Source organism: Lepidochelys olivacea (genome assembly GCF_965140295.1).
Source record: "Lepidochelys olivacea isolate rLepOli2 genome assembly, chromosome: 16".
Lineage (NCBI taxonomy): Eukaryota > Metazoa > Chordata > Testudines > Cheloniidae > Lepidochelys > Lepidochelys olivacea.
Genome location: NC_140426.1, coordinates 20,202,010 through 20,222,719, shown reverse-complemented (window position 1 = coordinate 20,222,719; position 20,710 = coordinate 20,202,010). Strand labels below are relative to the sequence as shown.

Below are 20,710 nucleotides of genomic sequence, written 5' to 3'. Positions count from 1 at the left end.
CCCCTCCCCCACTCCATGGAAGGCATGTCTGGGAGACGTCCTGGAGAAAACAACTTCTGCTGGTGGTTGATACTTATATCAGCAATAAGCATTACGCCCAGGTATGCTGGTGAGTAGCTTGTTTAGGGATTGTCATATTTATATACTTTTGCAATCACGGGCTATGCACAAGGTATGTCATTAGAATGACATACATGGGATAAAGTCCACCATTTCTAAATGGCCATAGGATGTTTCCACCCCAATTAAGAGAAGATTCTATGACTAACTACAGGGAGGGATCTAGCAGCTACAGAAGAGTATGCAACACTGCATACCTCAAGAGGGAACAAGGGCAAGCCATGGGGGCTGGAATAGGGAATAGGCATTAATCATGCTTTACAACTGCATGTGAACTGCATGAGAATCACTGGCATCATGCTGGAAGGTGTCGTGTGTGCTTCCTCCATGTAGTTATGTCACGTCACATCCGGATCCTCTGCAGTTCCGGACCCAGACTTTCCACACAGCTTTAATTAGTGAAATTCAGTGCTGGCTTGCAGCCCTTCTCCTATTCCTGTCCTCAGCAGGCCCTACATGGCAATGCCAATGCATCTCAGCCCCATCCAACCGCACCCTGCCAGTCCTTGCCATTTTCCCCTACAGCTCTGCAATGCTGCCAGGCCAGCTTCTAGCATCTCCCCTGCTATTCCAGTCCTGGGCCTCTCAAAGCCAGGAGTGCGCCCACCATGCATGAGCGGTTTTGTGTGTGTGATGGTTTTGTGAGGTCAGATGACATCTGCATTATTATTTCAAAGAAGGAGAAATTTCAGATAATCAGCATAGCCTTACTTATTTGTCTTTAGCACCTAGAGGATCCAACTCACACGAGGTATCCATTTATGGGGACTACTGTACACACACATATTAAAACACAGTCCCTGCCCCAAAGAGCTTACAATCTAAACAGACGAGACAAAGAATGGGGAAAAAATAAAGTAGTATTATCCCCATTTTGCAGATGAGAGATGCAACTGAGGCACACAGATTATGTAGTTTACCCAACATCACACAAGAAGTCTGTGGAAGAGCTGCGAATTAGGAACATGGGATTGGAAGGGACCTCCTGGGTCATCAAGTCCAGTGCCCTACTATTGCAGGCAATCGCTGGTTATCACCCTGTTCATAAACCTATCGAACTTGGGTGAGTTAGGGTTCTTTTCCTCCCTAATTCTTGTTTGTAGGCTACTCTAGAACCCCCACTCCTCTGATGGTTTCAAACCTTCTGATTTCCAGCTACATTTGATTCGTGGCTAGTTTATCCTCATTTGTTCTTGTGCCAACACTGTTGTTTATGTTACATAGCTCTTCTTCCACCATGTATTTATAGAGAGCAATCAGATCCTGGCTCAGCCTTCTTTATGCTAGGCTAAACAAACCAAGCTCTTTCAGTCTCCTCTCGTGAGATGAGCTCTCCATTCCCCTGATCATGCTAGTGGCCCTTCTCTGAACCTGTTCCTGTTTGAATTCAACTTTCTTGAACACGGGCAACCAGAATTTATGCCATATTCCAGATGAGGTCTGACCAGTGCCTTGTACAATGGCATTACTGCTTCCCCCTAGCTCTACTGGAAATCTCTCTCCAGATACATCCTAGGATCACATCTGAACCCAGATCTCCGGGATCCCAGTGGCTTTATCCCAAGACCATCCCTTCTCCTCAAGACTAGCGTTCTTCTCACTGTAAGTAAACCCAAAACTGCCCATGCTGGTTTCACTTGTAACGCGAACCTAGGCACGTGACAGCGAAGAGGCCAGCGTGTTAACTAACTGCACCACCAAGAGTCTCAATAAGCCACTCGGTCCCATTAAAAAACCCTCGTGCCTCACATACCAAACAGAGAACCTTTGGCCAGCCCACTGTCTAAGCTGCAGGACCACCTCAGATTATCTTAATCATCTCAACTGTAATTCAGACTTGGAACGGAAAAAATAACATGAAAGCAGGTTTAAAAACTTGGGTTTTTTTTTCTTCCCCTTGAGAAAGTTCTAAGAGGGCGGATTTTAAATGATTAAAGATTACATGGCACGACTGATTGAGGACCCGTCTAGCTCCTGCTCCTCAGAAGATGCGAGTTCCATTTATTTTGCCACAGAGGATGCATGGATGAATCCGACCGACGCTCTTAGCTAAATTTTAATACTTAAATATTTCATAAGCAGCTGTTCTCAGCAGGCCGCTCTCTGCACTCAATAATAGATAAAGCCACTAGTTAAAAGACTTTAGGGAGGTTATCTGAGGCCCCACTTGATAGAGACACTTGGATTCTGATTCTCTGTCGGAGTTGTTCCTGGCACTGCTTTTCCAGGTCCTGGCACTTTGCCTTCCTCGGTAGCGTCAGCCTCTTGGGCACATTGTTAGGAGACATGAAAACAACGCTAAAGGTCAAAGCAATGATGGAACCTACATTTCTAAGGTGCTATGGAGTTGGAGTAGCCCTCGTAAAATTTGACTCACCCAAGCTGGTAAATTTTACAAGGCAGCCTTAGAGAATTAAGAGTTTGAACCGGGAAAGTCAATACAGATTGACAGCAAAAAAATGCGGGGGTAGGGTAAGAACATTCACAGAAAATGGACCTGACGCTGATCACACTTACAAGCCGTTAACTTTGAAGGTGTCACTCCAGATTTACACCAGTCTATAGCTGAAATGAGTGAGAATCATGCAACTGTTTGAACATAAGAACAGCCCTACTGGGTCAGACCAAAGGTCCATCTAGCCCAGTCTCCTGTCTTCCGACAGTGGCCAATGCCAGGTGCCCCAGAGGGAATGAACAGAAAATCATCAATTGATCCATTCCCTGTCACTCATTCCCATGCTCATGCTTACAAGGCAATACCAACAAAATTACAGGGACAACATCAAGTAATTTAGGCCTCAAATTTGGGTTTTGTTCATTTTATTTTATTTTTTACAAAACTGAGAACTGTTGTCATGATTTTTTTAAAATACATGGAATATTGATTTTTGTTTGGATTCAATCAATCATTCTCCCTCTATGGTTTTTACATACAGTTCTCACTTTGAAGATCCATTTCCATAAAGATTGTTTTTACAAATACTTTTCTACCAGGAGGCTTTAGAGATGCTTTTTTAAAATAAAGCTTTTTGCATTTTTTCATAGAAGGCCCTGCAAGTGCTTTGCAAACACTGATTTACTGATCCTCAGAACACTCCTGGAAATTAGGGGAAGTATTATTACTGATGGGTCAGCTGGAGCACAAAGGAGGTTATACGACTTGCCCTAGGTCATAGCGAGTGGCAGACCTGGGAATAGAACCCAGGAGTCCTGACTCCCAGACCACTGCTGTAACCAACAGATGAAACCGATGACTTCCTGTGCCAATCCAATTAAATTCCAACGAAATTAAAAGGTAAGAAAGTAAGATAGGCCCTGCCTTACGTAATTTACAATGTAAGTAGGCAAGGCAAACAAAGGAAGTATTATTATCTCCATTTTACAGATGGGCAACCGAGGCATAGAGACTGATTTCAATGGGTGTTTGGCACCTAAATATCTTTGATGATCTGAGCCTAAGTGACTCGCCCAAGGTCACACAGGAAGTCTGCAACAGAGCCAGAAACTGAACCCAGATCTCCACCGTCTTAGTCTGGTGCCTTAACCATAAACAGCACCCCATGCAGTGCTGTAACTCACCGGTGCACCAAACAGAGCCTTGATTTCTTACTTTCTAAACAGTAACACTTTTTCATTGTGAAGTACAAAGCTATGAGTTATGGCTGGGTTTCAGGGTAATTTCTTCCTTAATATCAACTTTGCCATTTGCTGCAGGCGCTTTTAATAAGATAATGTATCCATCCACTTTGAATATGCAGGCACAATATTCTGTGATGACAGGCCAAACCCTTTTAAAATCAGCTGTATTTACCTTATCTGACAATCAGAGCTATGCAAACAGTTTCATGTCCAAACCCGCACCTGTCAAGTTTTAGTTTTGGATTCTCACTCCTTCTGTTTTCTGTGCATACCTTCCAGCATTTGGTCTGAAATCTGCACAGGGGGAAGACGGCATTTTTAACCACTCACTGCTTTTAGCCCGCCCCCGCTAGTTCCTCTGCAGGGAGAGGCAATTCAGAATGAGCCTGGAGAATTGTATTTTTATCTTTGTGGGTGGCAAAGGATGGGTGATTTCCATTCCCCTCTCCCCCCCATTTCTGTTTTTAATTTTGATCACACATTTTATTTTTGTGAAATCTGGCAGTTCTCTTTCAAGTCTCTGTGAGCGGGGAAGATATTACATGGTTCCTTCAGATTTCAACAACCCATCCAACTTCTGATACGCTTGCCTCTCAAAAGATGAAATGGGGTGATTCTCGGGCTGACTGGCAGCAGGCTCTGCACTGTGGAGCAGGCTCAGTGACGTGTTTCTTAGGGCTTTTAAAATCCTTCTTGGCAACTAAATTATCAGTGACTAAAAGACAGACATGACTAGTAGCCTTCAGGTCGTAGTGTACTAACTATAAATATAACATTTGTCCTCGGCAGAGCATCCCACCTACACCGACCAGCCCTGTTGAGATCTTCCTCACTAAGATATCCCTCTTACCTGCTCTGAGTAAGATGACCTGGTCATCCAACGGCAGTTCTGAAAAATGGGGAATTCTCTTTGCCCATTCCACCAAGGTGAAGAGCTGTTTATCTGCCGCTTGGCATATGTTGGTTACCGGGTCATTGGGCTGCAAAGAAAAGAAGACTTAAAATGAGGCACAACAATGTAGCGCAGGACAAAGAGGGGGAATCAGACAAGCAACTGGGATGGATCCTCTCGGTCTGAGGGACCCAAGGAGAAAGATCAGCTCCCTCACATGATTACTACACTGCGTTTGCCTTTAAAGGAGGAAATTTCAGGCAATGCACAATTTTGGCCAGTTGAAAAATGGAAGGTGACCATGTACACATATGAAATGTCAGGATTTCTGACACTCAGGGTTAATGGACTAGTCTCTGGCCACTACTGATGTAGATTCCATCTGTGCAACTGATGTCCCATTGCACAGAGACCTGGAAGTTAGGAGGAGGAGTAGCTAACCTGGCAAGATCTTATCTATAAAAATATTGCCAGAGCCTCTAAAGACCAGCCAAATGGGCTCTTACATACAAAGGGGGCTGAGCTAGCTGGCCTAAGAGAAGCCTTTACAGCAATCTATCAAATTCTGAAAGCTCAGGTCTGGCTGTCTGGAGGACGCTCACAAAGCCGCTCGCATCTTTGTACTTATTATCTGTATTACAGTAACACCACAAGGCGCCAATGGAGATCATGGCCCCGGTATCTCAGGTGCTGTACCTATACCTAGTGAGAGACAGGCATTGACCTGAAGAGATCTCAGTCTAAAGAGACGAGGCAGACAAAGGGTGGGAGAGAAAGATGAGGAAGAGAAAGGAGCAGTGACTCGTGCAAGGCAAGCCAGCAGCATAGTCCAGAGCAGAACCTAGATATCCTGATGTCCAGCACCATGCCCTATCCACTAGAGAGTCCGTGGTCCCTCTCAGTACCTGACTCTAGTCAGTGCTGCTTGGGTTTCATAATCATTGCAATCCAAGCCGACACAAAAAGGAAAGAAAAACCCTTCTCCCAGATTCCTCCTGCGGGGGAACGGAACAGTTCACGTGTTCCAAGCGTCAGAATGTCATAATTTAATAAAACACAACAATAGGGGTACTAAAGCAAGAGAAAACCCCTTCCCTTTGAAATACTACCCAGTAACAAAAACCATCTGCTCGTTAGCTGGACAGGCAGCCTAAACAGACCAAATCCCTGTTTAGAGGAACTGCTAACAGCTCAAGTGGGATTGTGATTACAAATTGGATGAGACTATCCAACCCTCTGGAAAAAGTAAGAAAAAAAAAAAGTCATCCACTATTTATTTTACATCTCGGAACATGTATGTCTATCTATATATACACACACACACACACACCCCTCTATAAATTTTTATATATAAAAGTCTGTCTATACATACACAGCACCGTACGGCTCCATTTAGCGGCCGCACCTTTTATTAAGCATAATTGTGCCTCTCTATGTCCTTAAAACAACGTGTACAAAACCAGAGAATGTGTAATTAATTATATTACCTTTGGATCCCATGGGAAAATCATACTAATCCGGTGCAGCCTATAAATAAGACATTCTATTTAGAGACAGATTCTGCCTCCCTTACTAACCGCACGCAGAGATCAGGAAGGAAAATTTCCCCCTGATTCACATCTGGCCAGACCTATGCTGGTGATGTTTATTTTTCCACCTTTTCCTGAAGCATCAGAGACTGGCCAGAACTGGAGGTGGGACTCCAGCTAGCTGGCCCCGTGCTCTGAGATGGTACAGAAAATCCTCTTTCTAGGTGCCTGGCTGACGTGTGTTGCCCACATGCTCAGCATCATGCTGATGGACGGATTTGGGATCAAGAAAGAATTCCCCCCTTAGTTCAGATGGGCTGGGACTGTGGGGCCTTTCACCTTCATCTGCAGCGTGGGGTGTGAATTGCCTGCTGGGGTCATCTGGGCATGTCTCACTTAATTCCTCAGGGCTTGGTGGCACCTCGATCTCTCCTGTTCTCTGCCTGTGACATACAGTTCAGTCTCCTGAGGACTGAATTGCCTTGGTCTAACTAAAGTCTTTGGGCTCAATAAAGGGGTAACTGGGTGACATTTAGTGGCTGTGTTATACAGGAGGCCAGACTAGAGGATCTAATGGTCCCTTCTGGCCTTAAATTCTCTAAAACTACGAAACAAGTCCTGTTTGAAAATTAAAACACTACTCGGTGGCACTACTTGGTAGATCCATTTATTCATGCTGACAAGTAATTTCTACCATGATTAGTCCCACCAAAATCAATGGGGTTATTTGTGGAGCAAGGTTCTACTCAGTGTGAGCAAGGGTATTGCTTCCAGACCAGTACAAGTGATGGTGGCCAGATATAGCCCCTCAACTATAAGCTCCTTGGGGCAGGGATGTCTTCCTCTGGGTCTTGTACACAGCACCAAGGGCACGGTCAATGGCTATAAGTATATATAAGCTGTGTGTATGACTGACATAGTTGTACACACGGTGAAGCAGCTGAATAATAGAGAAGCCTATTAATGAAGGTGGAGCAGAAATGCAACACAGGTGCAGTTAGTCTCTTGCGCCGATTTCACTATACAAATATACAGCTCACACCGGATATCTGGCAATTGGTGTCTTGTTTTTACCATTCACAAAGGAAGTAACAGTGATCACACGTTGGCAGGCAATCCTGAATGTCCATGAGAAGCTTCATCTGGGGAGTGAGGGACCTGGCCCATGATTGCAAGGGGGACAAAAGACTGGTGAGGGAGAATGTAACATATCCTGTGGTATTTCCCTGAACATTAAGGCAGACAGGGACAGGAAAAGAATGTTAAGAAGGGAACGATGGTGTTTTAAAGACCACACAGTGGATAAAATGGGAATTGTTGACCTAAAACAGGGCGCTCAGGGAGGCAGTGTGCGGGACAAGTTGCTACTCCAGAGACCAGTGAATGAGTCTGGAGAGGGAAAGTAAAGACACTGCAAGGGAGACTGCGGGGAAGGAAAGAGTTGTAAAAATAAATAAAATAAAAGTGAGGTTCTGAGGTTACTAATGCAAATGCTTCCCTTTCGTTTTCACATTGACTGTATTTTACCCAGAAACCACATTAAACATTCAAACGCGGGATGAAAAGCGGAGAAAATCCTATTTTTGAAGGAGCTAAGATTGAAATGTTGAAAAATATCCCCCCTTCCCTCCCCATTCCATGACATGGCTCTGAGAAAGCCCTGCTCTCTGCCACCTAAATGTCCTTGTTCTTAACCTCTTTAAAGATACCACTATGCTGCTACTCAAAGTGCCTGCCTAGGTTATTCTGCAGCCACATAAAAGGAAACATTGACTTTTCGCCTAGGTGGCCAACAGCTCAAATCCTCAGTACTTAAAAATAACAAGCACTTGGCAAGTGCTCGGAGATCAGGCTCCTAAGTGTCTTCACCTGCTGCCTGCAGAGAGGGCTGGGGGCACAGACTTGGTTTTAATGCTCTCTCTAAGATGCTGAAAATCTCTGCTGAGGAGTTTTCCCTCTTCTTGCTCCTCTCGAGGAAAAGCACATGAGAGAACACAGGTATCAGGGCACTATTTCCTAGACTAGGGGCCAAAGGTAGAAGTGTTGTCCTGTGAAGGATCCTGCAGGGTTGTCACTCTGCCTTGGAGATGCCAGTCTGAAAAGAGGGACTGCTGGGTCTGACAAGGATTGGGAGGGGAGGTCAGGAGATGTTCAGATTACCCTTGACAGCCCCCACATGGTTACGCCAAGCCAGGAGCAGGGTCTGGCACCTTCTGATTCCTTCTCCCTCGGAAATGCTGAATTCAGGGTCTGCAGCATTCAGAACAGTCTGCAGACTGAGGCGAGCAGGGACAGTGATACGAGCAGTTCACCTGAGGTCCCGAAGCATTATACTCACATCAGCAACTTCGAGCCTTACAGCCCACCCTGGGGACTAGGGCAGGATAATCCTTGTTTTACAGGTGCGAGACTCAGAGGAGAGGCTAACGGCTACAATTTTCAAAAATGGCCACAGATTTGGGGAGCTCAATTTGAGAATAATAATAATAATACCAAAAAAAAAAAAAGATGTTTCAAACTGGGCACCCAAAAATGTAAGCATCCAGAATGAAAATCTGGGCCTTAGGGACTTGCTCACTCAGCAAGATGGGAGCTGAATTAGGAATAGAACCCAGGAGTCCGGGCTGCCACGGTGTGTGTGTGAGGGATGGAGCCTGGTACAGCTAACAGGGGCACACTCTGATAGGAGACAATGCATATGCTCTAAAAAGGCACCAGCCATGGCCTGATGGGGGACATTAGTTTGCCTACACTGGGACATTCACTAAAACTGGTATTCTGCAAGAATTCCACACCACAGCAAAGGCCATTGCATTTTGCTTTTGCGTAGGTTACCGGGATCCATAAGGAAAAGGCCTCCCAAATAGTGCAGCGAGTTAGTTATCAGCGAGGCCTTGTTGCCTTGACATGGCGGTGGTGATTCTTTAAAAGCAGTTCAGGGCTCTGCTTAAAATTCCTCAGAGGGGGCCACTGCTGGAGGGATCATGCCCTTGGAGACAACAGCAAGTGTCAGCAAGGCCAAGATTCTGCCCAGCGCATGCTACAGGCTAGAGAGACGACATAGGCCTGTCACAGACTGATAATCTATCCAACGAGCTTTAATTATACCTCCGATTTCTGTTCCGGGAACAGCTATGGCATTTACTGGCCTCATTTTAATCACTGTAGCATGAGAAGCAGCTAAGGTTATAGCAGCCCGGCCTACCTCCAAAAAGCAAGCTGGGCTCAGAGTCTTTGGAAGCCTTCCTCGTTCATGGCAAGTGATTCCCAAGCCTTGCAGTAAACGGTAAGGGCAAAGCATCAGCGCATGATAGCATTAAAGGACAGTCAGGCACCTGATCCTGCTGGCAAAAGAGGAACTTGGAAGCATCTTCCAGAAAACGATCACTCAGAACCTTCCTTTCAAATGCCAAATAAGAGCTACTGAGGATAAGGCTGATCACAGTTACAAGCTTTCCCTTTCAGTGCCCAGGAGGCCATCCGAGGAGAGACTTAGATTGCAGAAGCCCTAGGCACAGGGTTGTCAGCTGATAGGCATGGAAGGGCAGTGACACAAGGGGATAGCAGTGGAGAGACAGAATCCCTCCTTTCCATGCTGCTGAGTTATAGGAGTCGGTAGAGAGACCTTAATACTGGCCTCTAATTGCCAAGGAGATGATCAGCAGGAGGTGATCAGCTACCTACAGATGGGACAGAGCGCTGTTCCAAGAACACCCGGCATGAAGGTGCTCCAGTGGCTCTGGGTGCAGACCTCGAGAGAAGCCCCATGATGAGCTTATCCCCACGCTGCTCAGTGTCACGGGAGGGTTTTTTGCAATATGCGCTACGTGAAACCGAGACCGTTTAAAACAGGGCGCCGTGTGAAATGACAAAACTGCTCAGCGTCACGATTAGCAGCTACCCACAATCACTAAAGAGCCGCCCTTGGGTGCGATCGCTCTCCGAGCAGGTGTTTTAAGGGCGGCCGTTTAAACCACAACTCTCAGAGCTTGTGTGAAATGGACAGGTCTGAGCATTTTCATGGGCAGGTCTCTTCTTGGTCACTGCAGCGTTAGAGCCCTTCTGCTCGGGAGAGGCGAGTGGAGCATGGGAGTCCGGTGACACAGGTCAATGCAGTGTTTTGTTATAGCTAGTATTCCCCTCCCCCATCCCACTGTCTCCTGCCACCCAGCGGGCTCAGCGGGAACCTGCAATATCTCCCCTGCAGCCAACGTTCAGCTCCAACAATGGTCTGGGCCAGCTCACCAGAGACAAGCCACACCAGCTCCGATTCCCCTCTCAAACCCTGGGAAACCTAGGACAGCCTCTCCCCAACGTGCCCCCTGCCAGTTGAGGCCTGAGGTCTTTACACAGCCCACACAGAGCCCTGCTCTGCCCTGGATCTTGCTCGTGTGCCCACATTCAGCCTGAGCCACTCACAGTTGCTGCTGGGTGGATCGTTTGGGCTCTGGTGTTGGTGGGCCACACATGGAGCAAATTCCCTTATTCTCCTCCCCTGCTGTCCACTTGGAGAGCGATGCTGAGGTCCTGCTCCTACAGGTTTACATAGGATTGGGCAGTTCCCGGAGATTACAGAGCCTCACAGACCTGGGCAAGGATTGCCACAGCCTGAGCAAGGATTGCAGGCACGCAACTGTAGCCCAGCGGGAAGGATCTGGTTATAGGCAGGGAGGTTGTAGGAGAGGGTTAGTTCATACAAGGCCTTGTTTTTGCCAGCCCAATCTGGCACAGCCCTGGGAGAAAGTCCCTGGAATCACAGCTGATTCCATCCTCCCAGATGAATTCCATGTGGCAGTGCTGAGAGCAGATGCATCGAGGTGTGGGGGCTTCAACACAAGGACCCAACACACCGGGCTAACGGGAATCAGCTTGTATTTTACGCTGAATCTATTAGGTACTGAATTTGTCTGCCTTTCCATCACAACAGCTCTCCGGGGGGAAAGCAGACTCTCCTCTCTACCCACCCTGTAGCCTCCTCACTGCTTAGCCACTGATCTCATACATCTGCTAAACCTGCTACAAATGTCACATAATTGACAGAAGCCGCTTGACAATAACAGGACATTTCAACAAGCCTCCCGCCTCTATTGAGATGCGGCACACATCCTTGTTCACCGTAATGTGTGCTGAATTATGCAGGAACCAGCTTTCAATTTGCTACAGGAGGCTAGGGGAGAGACAGTGCCAGATGAAGCCATTTATTTTAGCTCCCTCTCTGGGGTTTGTTTTCAAGTTGGCACAACTCTGGCAACAACTCCCCCTGAAGTATTTTTAATCCTGATCGCCCACACAGCCGAATAGTATCAGAGGCACCATCATTAACTGAGGCACAGATCTCCAGCTCCTCCCTGCAGGGAAGCCCCGACTGCTTGATGGGGATGGGGATGCTCTGCTGTTTATTTTGAACAGAAACGGAAGCCTGGCATCCAACACCTAGGAGGGTACATCTGAGCCCAGTGTTTGGTGCATCACTGAGCTATCCGATACAAGTCAGAGGCGCACACAGCAGTTCATAGGCTGGTAGCTTCATCTGTGATTTTCTGAGGTGCCACCAGACAGGATATTCCCTCCTCCCAGTCCTATGCTCAGCTCTTGTTGTTTTGTAGCGTTGCTGCGTGCTCTGAAAGAGCTGCCGTACCCCACCCCAAAAGTGGCTGCATTTTCATGATTCTCATAGATATCCAGTAAAGCGTATCGGAGTCACTGGGAAAAATGCTACAGAACGATAAGATATTACAACATATTATCGCTGTCCCATTGCAGTGCTGGTGCCAAGAGCTCAGGTGCTGCCGAATGTCACGCAACATCATAGGTGTGCCTGGGGCTTCACGCACAAATAAAACGGGCACAGTTCCTTGTCCAGAAGAGCTAAGCACAATAAACTACGAGAGCAACTCAAAGTTTAGAGCGGAGAGACGGCATCTTTCTGAGTGCTCTGGACACATTAGCATGGCTTGGAGTAAACCAAAATAACTGACTTAGAACATGCTCCCCACGCTTCTTACAATTAAAAGCAGAGGTGCCTCTCTGCAAAGAGCTGAGTAGAGATTTTTGCCATCATCCAGCACCACCTCTTGAAGGAAGAGGCCTTAGGAATGGAAAAGGATCTGGGAGAAATAGTGCAATTAAATCTGGGGTAAAAAATCTACATCATCAGCGTGGATTTCCGGTTACAGAAGACAATGAGGAAGCTGTTGGGGAGAACATGTGCAGTGACAAAAGACTTTTAGTGGAAGCTCATACACATTCTGCAAACATCTCCCTTACTATGCTTGGCTCTGCCCTACAACACCTGAAGAAATGATCAGCTAGTTTGTAGCAGTATACAGACATGTTGCAAGTTGATTAGAAGACCGTATCTGCCGATCTATTCGATCTGAGCGTAGTGGGCCTCAAACCACTGGTGGCGCAGAAGTTATTCATTTTAATGCTGAGAGCTGGTGGTTCTCTACGACATTCAGCTGTGCCAGGACCGGGGACAGGCAAAGCTCAGTGAGTGTAAAGTTTTCCAAACCTACCCCACTTAGTTTGGGTCTGCCCCACTAGCATGCGGTCATGAATCTTCTTCTTTTTTTGACAGTTTAAACTTTGACTCTCTTCCCCAAGAGGAGAAATTAATTAAAAAACAAAAAACTAAACATGTTTCCCCAGCTAAAGGGCAGCCTGTGTTCTCTATTAGGAAACAGAAGAACATTGCTAGACTGGCTCAAGTAGATGATTTATATACAATATATGCATAGATTACTATATTTTTTTCTTATAATCTCTGCCCTTCCCCCCCCCCCACCAACTATTAGCTGCTTTCTGAGCGTTCACCCTCCACCCTATCTTATCCCGCAGGTTTTTATTCTCTGAAGTGCCCAGTGTCACTTGAGTCAGAATCAAACTCTCAAATCCTTAACAAGATTAAGCAAAATGATTAACACCACATAGTGCATAAACATAACGCTCCGTGTTGCCAGCTCTCATGCCTGCACCACAAGCCTCACAATACTGGATGTGGTTTTTAATGCTCCAGATGCTGGAGTCATAGCAGTACACGAAAAGCTCAGCTTTCCTTTAAAACAGCACCCTAGTTTGTAGCCCTGATAATTACAGAGAAAAGTTGGAAACATGTGACCCAAGTTTACTTTAAAGGCTTAAAAAAATACACCCCCCCCCCCATTTATTAGTTTACTTTAAAAAAATCATACGATTTTGGGGGCCTGATGCATGACTTTTGAATGTTCGGCAGTGGGAGGAACATAACTACAATGCATTATAGCAAAGATCTCTAAATGCTAATAATCAGAAATCTCCCTATGAGCTTTACTGCATAGAAATGTAAGAAACCTATACTTCCCACCCCACCACCAGCAAGACTGTGAAGAGTTAGGACCATTTGGACTTTATAAGGCCCTTATCCCCTCCCCCAAGGAAAAACTCATTCAGGCCAGGTACTTCCATTTTTGTTTTTACATATCAAGCCATTCCATAGGGCTGCCCTTTTCACAAGTGAAGCTGCAAACTCAATATGCATGTCTGATATCGGCTCAAACAACATGGGCAAAAAAGTAAAATGACAACAACTGTTTCTCCCCTCCCTCCAACCAGTTGTTTCTACTTAAGAGACTTCCCAGTCCTTCAGCACCCCAGTGTTCCCCTGGTTAAAACCAAGGGGAGGGTTTTGGGGTGGAGTCACTAGCCACACCCACTGAGCCTGATGCATTATAAATTTGCTCAAACTGCATGGTGACCTCCCCTAATATGGCAGCTATTCTTGGAGGAGCAGGAGTTCATAGACTATAAGGCCCGACTTGTTATAGCTGAGAACCACCACCTAAATGAGAAAAACAAATGCTCTTTATAAATCAGGGCTCTTTAATGGGAGTGGTGGGACCATGTGTGGGTTATTTATGGGGCATCTGCTGTTCAAAAAGGGTCCCACTAGAGTCCACACCTTTCGAAGGGGCTGAACCACAACTCTGGATCCAAACACCTCAGAACACTGAGTGGGTTTAAAGTCCAAGCCCTCATCCATATATATACAGTATATATAAATTTTACAGTGGATCCAAACAATCCTCAAATTTGTGGTGTTTAAAAACATACAGCAATATTTTTGCACTTTAGTGATAAAGGGTGTGTTTATAGGGTTCCTTTCATTGCAAGTTTTTCAAGGCAAGGCTTTTACTCCATTGTTTATATAGCGTGCAGTAGAACAAGCTGTGTTCCTACAATACAGATCATTTCTATGCACCCTCCTAACCGCACTTCATCACTAGCACCTGAGCACCTCACAGACATGCAATGGTTTTTTCATCACTACACCTCTAGGAGGAAGGGAAGTGTTATTCCCATTTTATAGATGGGGAAACTGAGGCACAGGGCAATCAAACATTTTATCCAAGGTCACACAGATAGGTGTGGCAGAGCTGGGACTAGAACACAGCTCTCCTGCGGTCCCAGTGCCCAAGGCCCCCCTTTCCCTTTAACCATGCTTGTCTGTATAGTCATGCAGTGACAGCATTCAAGGCCTTACCACCGATTCACTCCATTGCATTCCCACAAATGGGATGGCATTAGCGCACAGGGGAAAGGGGCAGGCGTCCTTACCGAGCTAGGAGTCAAGCCCATATTTGCCTCAATGTACGTCTCTGTCTTTGGCTCCACTGCGAGTTCAGCTTCCAGGATCTTCTCCACGGGCATGTCCTCATTGGCGCTACTTGTTGACTCCACCTCGTTCTCATTTCGGTCCTTCCCTCGCTGCCTCTCCTCCTGCACAGCTGCAGACACAAACAGGGAAGAAGGGAGGCACCGTAAGTCTGTGGTTCGCAGCTCTGGGATGGGGAGTTAAAATATTGAGATTTGGGGAGCTGTGAGGATCGCTAGGCTTCAGAATCGAAAGGAACATTGACCTATGGTAGCACAAGCATCTGCTGGCATGTAGGAAGCCTGGGTTCGCTTTGACTTAACCCTTTCACTGGCATGGCCAGTGGGGACTCCGACCTCTGGAACCCAACTGAGGAACAAAGCAAGCATTAGTTCTGAGAGGAGTTGCAGTACAGTTCTCGTGGCCCAAGAACAGAGCTGGACTGGGCATGTGCATCTCTGCAGACGAGTTTGGGAGTAGAACCTAAAGAGATTTCTCCAGATCCCGCCCCCCAAATTTGTCCTTGACCAAAGTTTGGGCAGCTGCAAAGAACCCCTCTCTCGGAAAGAAATGCTAAAAGGTTAAGGAACTTGCAGTAAAGAGCTAAGGAGGGGGCTGGACACAGGTGATGCAGCTGAAGGGAATGGATCAGTGCTGGGATAGGGAGAGGAAATGGGGCGGCTGGGTGGCAGGATGGGGCAATCCTGAAGAAAAGAAAGAAGATAATAATTGTAAAGTGTGAGTCCAGATAGCCCAACCATTTCTGGAGGCTGTTCAGGCTGAATTTCCAAAGAGGTCACGCAGGGTTTTTCAGCTACTTGATTTCCACTGCCTTTGATGGCCGCCACCAGGCCATTATTATTATTACAAAACCACCTAGAGGCATCAGCTGAGATTAGGGCCCAGTCATGCTAGATGCTGTACGTGCACCAAGTAAGAGACAACTCCTGCCCCATACTGCTGAGCATCTAAATAGACAAGACAGACACACAAAGGAAGCGTTATTATTCCCATTTTACTGCCGGGGCACTGAGTCAGGGAGAGAGAAAGTGACTTGCCTAAGGCTACACAGGAAGTCAGTGGCAGAACTAGGAACTGAGCCCTAGCCTCCTGAATCCCAACACTTGTGCCTTCACCTCAAGACAGTCCTTCTCCTCACTTGTGTCTTTGAAGACTGGCCACCTCGACACTGAGAGGGAGTTTCTTTCTGCACCCGAGTCCCTTCCGTGTTGTCCAGGGCTTTGATGTCATGTGTTAAGACAAGCAAAACACGCAGCCTAAGAAACCCTCCCACCCATCCAGCTTGGTCCAGTCTCACCTGAATTCCATCCCCATCTTGCCACGTGTCTGCTCTGCTTTGAACATCCTTGTCCCTCTAGAACCTGGCATTAGAAGCGACAATGAGTCACCAATATTTTAAAAAGCATAGAAGGGCAAAAAAAACCCCATTCACTCCCTTGTGACATTTGGAGGGGGAAAGAAACCAAGCGAGAACTGGAGATTAAAAGATGGCTGATCGGAACCTTACAGTGCACTATCCAGCCCTGAGTCACACACAAACACTGAGGAAAGGGAATGCCTCCCGAGTTGTCCACACCACATCCAGGGAACGCAACAGATCTGGAAAGCAAACCCTTTAATTATATGGGAAAAGCCACTGCAAAAGCCCTTGTTTTCCAGGCCTCCCTACCTGGCTGTCATCCCAAGACGCCAGCAGGAAAGTGCCCGAGCAGCCACCAGACCTCCCACAGATCAAGAAAGAAAGGCCTTTTGCAAGGGGATTCCTAGGGAATGCAGAGCGTGCCAACCCTTCCTCCCTTCTGAGGCAGTAACACTGCCAGCCACGTGGCACTGTCTACCAGTATGTGGAGACGGGGGGCATAACTGCAATACGCATTCCCAGTTTGCTGCCCGGAGGTATCGGCACAGTCCTATAGTCTCTGTCTCCAGAGAGCTGCCTTCCCCACGCCTCTCTTGGACCATAACATGTTCATTTGCCAAGACAACATAAGATGCCACATACTTTACTGAAAGATGCTTCTTCCCTTGAGAGAGGTATGGCCTAGTCATCTAAATTCAGGTCTGGGAGACAGGATCCTCCTATGTTCTGGTTCTTACTCTGACACTGATTCCCTCTGGGACCAAGGGCTTATCACTTAACCTTTTTGCCTCAGTTCCCCAAATCTATGCCATGAGGATAATCTTACCTATCTCACAAGGATGACAGGCCTGTGACTTAGCTAAAGTCTGAAAAAGTGCTCTGAAGAAGAAAAATACTGTATAAGTGGGTTATTATTGATTATTATCATTCACGCTAGTCCCCATTTAAATGTAGCACACACCGTTTTAATGGCAATAACCTAGGAAAGCAGCACATTATGGAGCTATTTGCATTAGCTGATCTTTCCAAATACAAAATCAAGCTTTAGAAATGGAAAAGAGCCAATAGACATCTCATTCATCCACTCCCTAGAACAGAATTGTTTCCTGCAGTACATTCTAGCCCAGTGCTTCTCAAGCTATTTGATGTGGGGGACCGGCATTTTTTTTTCCAGTGTACGCACAGACCGGCAGCTGATGGCTCGCGGACAACCACTTTGAGTAGCACTGATCTAGCCCATTCTAGTCCAGAATGACTCCAGCCATGGAGTGTCCATTGCTTGCCATGAGGAACAACCGCATCATTTCACCCAGCTCTTTGCTCAATATTGAAAGAAGCTCAGTAATGCAGAGAAAACACTATTAGCAGCTATCCTAATCCATTATCTCTTTGCTGGATGAAGCTGATTATGTGACACTAATGGGAAGTAACAGGACACAGAGATTGTTCCATTGAAATCGGCACAGTACGTAACACAATAAAGCTTTTAAATCAGATTATCAGGTAAACTGGCTCCATGCCACGTGGCAACATAAAACAACAAAAAATATGGGAAATTCAAACACATGCTAAAAGATTACACAACAGAATATGGCAATCGTGTTAGTCTTAAACTCATCCTCTATATCTAGATCATGCAAATGCTTTTCAATTTTATCGTTAGCCTCCAGTCTTAAACTGTAGTGTAGTGTTGTCACTCTGCTGTTAAACAGCAATCACATTCCACCCCAGAGGTGGATGCACCTCTGTGGAGGGCAAAGTGATTCTTGTACATAGATATATATGTAACTACATATCTCTATAGTGTCTAAAGTGATTTGGGATCCTTTGAGATAAAAGGTGCTATGTAAAAATAAGTACTTAGTTTTGCAAACTGATCTAAAGTTTTGTACTGTGTTTGCTACATCTCTAAAGGCACAATGCAAGATCTGCTAAGTGGGGAGTCATAACCTGATATTTGGCTGTTCTAAAGCAGCATAGATCCAATTGATCTTACATTAGCCTAGGATCTGGCCCTGGTCTGACTTGAATTTTTCTATTTACTTTTATAGGCTGACATTAGACCCTGAATCTCCCTGTTACTGGGGGACGGAGGTGCCTCTCTCGCTCTCAACTGTCATAAGCCTAGAACTTTATTGCTCATAATGTCAACCTTTCATTCAATCTCACAGATGCGGCCCCCTTCACTGGAACTCCTTTGGGCATGTTACAGGAGATAAATTGGCTACAAATGACGCTGAGCAAGCCAAAAACCCAATTTAAAAACTTACAACAGAGGCAGCCCTGAGCAAATGGGATTTTAACAATGACTTAAGCTACAAAGATCTAATATACAATAGCAGCGAGTTCCGAAGAAAGAGTGCAGACAACAAGTCCTTGCTCTGAAAGTAACAATTACCAAGGGAACAGGGTAAATTCTCCCTCATCAGGAGTTTTTACATTGAGTGGAAGTCATTCTAAAATAAACACACTAGTTCAACCACAGGTTATTGGGCCCAATGAAAGAGTCACTGGGTGACTTTCTATGACCTCAAGAGGTCTGACTGGATGATCACAGTGGTCCCTTCTGACCTTAGATTTATGAATCCTGACCCAAAGGAAACCCACTGAAATGCCCTCAGGTATGAGAAGCTGTATGCGGGTATGGAGAGAGCAGATCTTACAGAACATGATGGGACAGAGAGACACCTGAATAGACTTTGCTAGTGAAGAAAGTGAATCTGGCTGATGATATAAATGATAGACAACAGATGGAACAGACACAGAGAAGCCAGAGAGAGGGAGAGATTATATAAGTATTGTTGTTATTACGGATCACTGCTGAAAAGCACTACACCAAAAAGTTTGTTCCACAGGCAGTCTGTGCTTATGGCTGGTGGAAAGCCGACTCTCAATTCTGCTCAACCCAAGTCTAAACCCTTGAGGCAGGCTTGCTCTGGCCCAGCAGAACCTGGTTAGCAGAAGCAGGTAGCACGTTGTCATCAAATGCCCCCGGTCCAAAATGAAAACAGAAACCATGCATTAAATTCCCAGTGAGGAAACTTGCTTATTTGCCGGTTCAGAGCTTCCAGGGTCACAAGGCGTGACGGGGTAGCATAATCTGTTTTGTGGTCTGTTTTAAAGAGAGGGAGTTCCCCGATATCAGAATATGGTTTTCCCCCACCTCTTCTGACATGGGTACCTCCTCCTCTCTCCTTTCCAACCACAGCTTCTCACACACACACACACACACACACACACCATCGCTTGTAAGCTCTTCCTTCCATCCGCTCCTCTTACCAACCACATGAAAACTAAAGGTCTGACAACAATGAAAAGCGATAGCTACGATTTTCCATCATCACCGAATTCTACCTCCCTCCGCAGCGAGGATGAAACGCATCACGCATGTGGGTGCAAATCTGGACGAAGTCACAAAGGAAAACTAGCACAACAGTCTCATTCCAGTCTTTAGTGGATTCTTGCCCATATCAGAAAGTTCTGCCCAATGAACAGTCTCTACTCAAGAGAAGCCCAGGGCTAGAATAACACGCATCTGGATTCACTTCCAACACTTTGTTTTTTAACCATTACATTGTCTATGCTACTAGGCAATTGAGTAACAAGTCTTGTGGGTAAATGTTTGGATTTATAGGAGATTTCTCTTTCCCCTGTCACCATGAATTCTGATGGGCCACAGAATGCAGAACCGTGATGCCACAGGTTTGAGACATGCTGAACCTGCGGGGGGAAGAGGCGGTAACATACAAGAATGGGATTAGATCATTTAACAAGGAGGTCACGGGCCTGAAACCAGGAAAGTGAAAACTTATCTTAGACATTCAGGAAAACATTCTGATTGTGGGGGCACTTCAGGAAGGGGGTACCTCACTAAGGGAGATCACTCAGGAGACTAGACAGAGCAGTAGTGCGGAGGGAGGCCAGATCATACAGAACTAGGCCAGAGCAGCAGGTGAGCTCTTTAGAAAGGGAGATTTGAGGCCACCTTCATTGGTACACTCAAGTGATGCAAAACAGCTGTCAACTTGGTTTCATCAGCCACTAAAGCCGAGTTTGCGGATGGGTCCTGTCAGCGGGGCAGTGCAAAGCAGATGGAACGTATCAGTGAATTTACCCCCCCTGTTTTCATGCAAGCGTCCCCCAGGGACACACCGCATGCTGAAGCGATGGGATATGCAAACACAAAGTGGGGGTTGGAGCCTGAATGGTTTCCAAAGATGACTGCGAAAGCAGCGATTGCTCTGGAAAGGTTTGGGATTGTGTGTCCACGCTGGATTTCACATCTCATGCACATTTGCACCCCTGAGGGGCGGACAGAATGAAGCAGAAGCCATGCCATCCTAAACATGAGGCAAGGTTTTCCACGTAACCAGATTGATACATGGCCTGGGTTCTCCCCTCCAGGTGCACGTTCGCTCCCATCGCTGGGGCACTCCAAAAAACGAAACAATCAAATCACAGCACATGTACCTCCCTCCCAGTTCAATGCACCACCTGCAGCTGTTAGTTTTACAACA

The 20,710-nt window shown here is 46.2% G+C and overlaps 1 protein-coding gene across 4 annotated transcripts in view; it reads right to left on the bottom strand.

Annotated features, from left to right (window-relative positions):
- The window catches only part of RXRA (retinoid X receptor alpha), a 225,121-nt gene that overhangs the window by 18,361 nt on the left and 186,050 nt on the right, over nucleotides 1–20,710 (bottom strand). For all 4 annotated transcript variants that reach the window (XM_084650506.1, XM_084650508.1, XM_084650509.1 and 1 more), the window contains 2 exons: nucleotides 14,776–14,945; nucleotides 4,610–4,739 (listed from right to left, as the gene is read on the bottom strand). In XM_084650506.1, coding sequence (XP_084506632.1) covers nucleotides 4,610–4,739; nucleotides 14,776–14,945 — 300 coding nt within the window. The remainder of the gene's footprint in view (nucleotides 1–4,609; nucleotides 4,740–14,775; nucleotides 14,946–20,710) is intronic.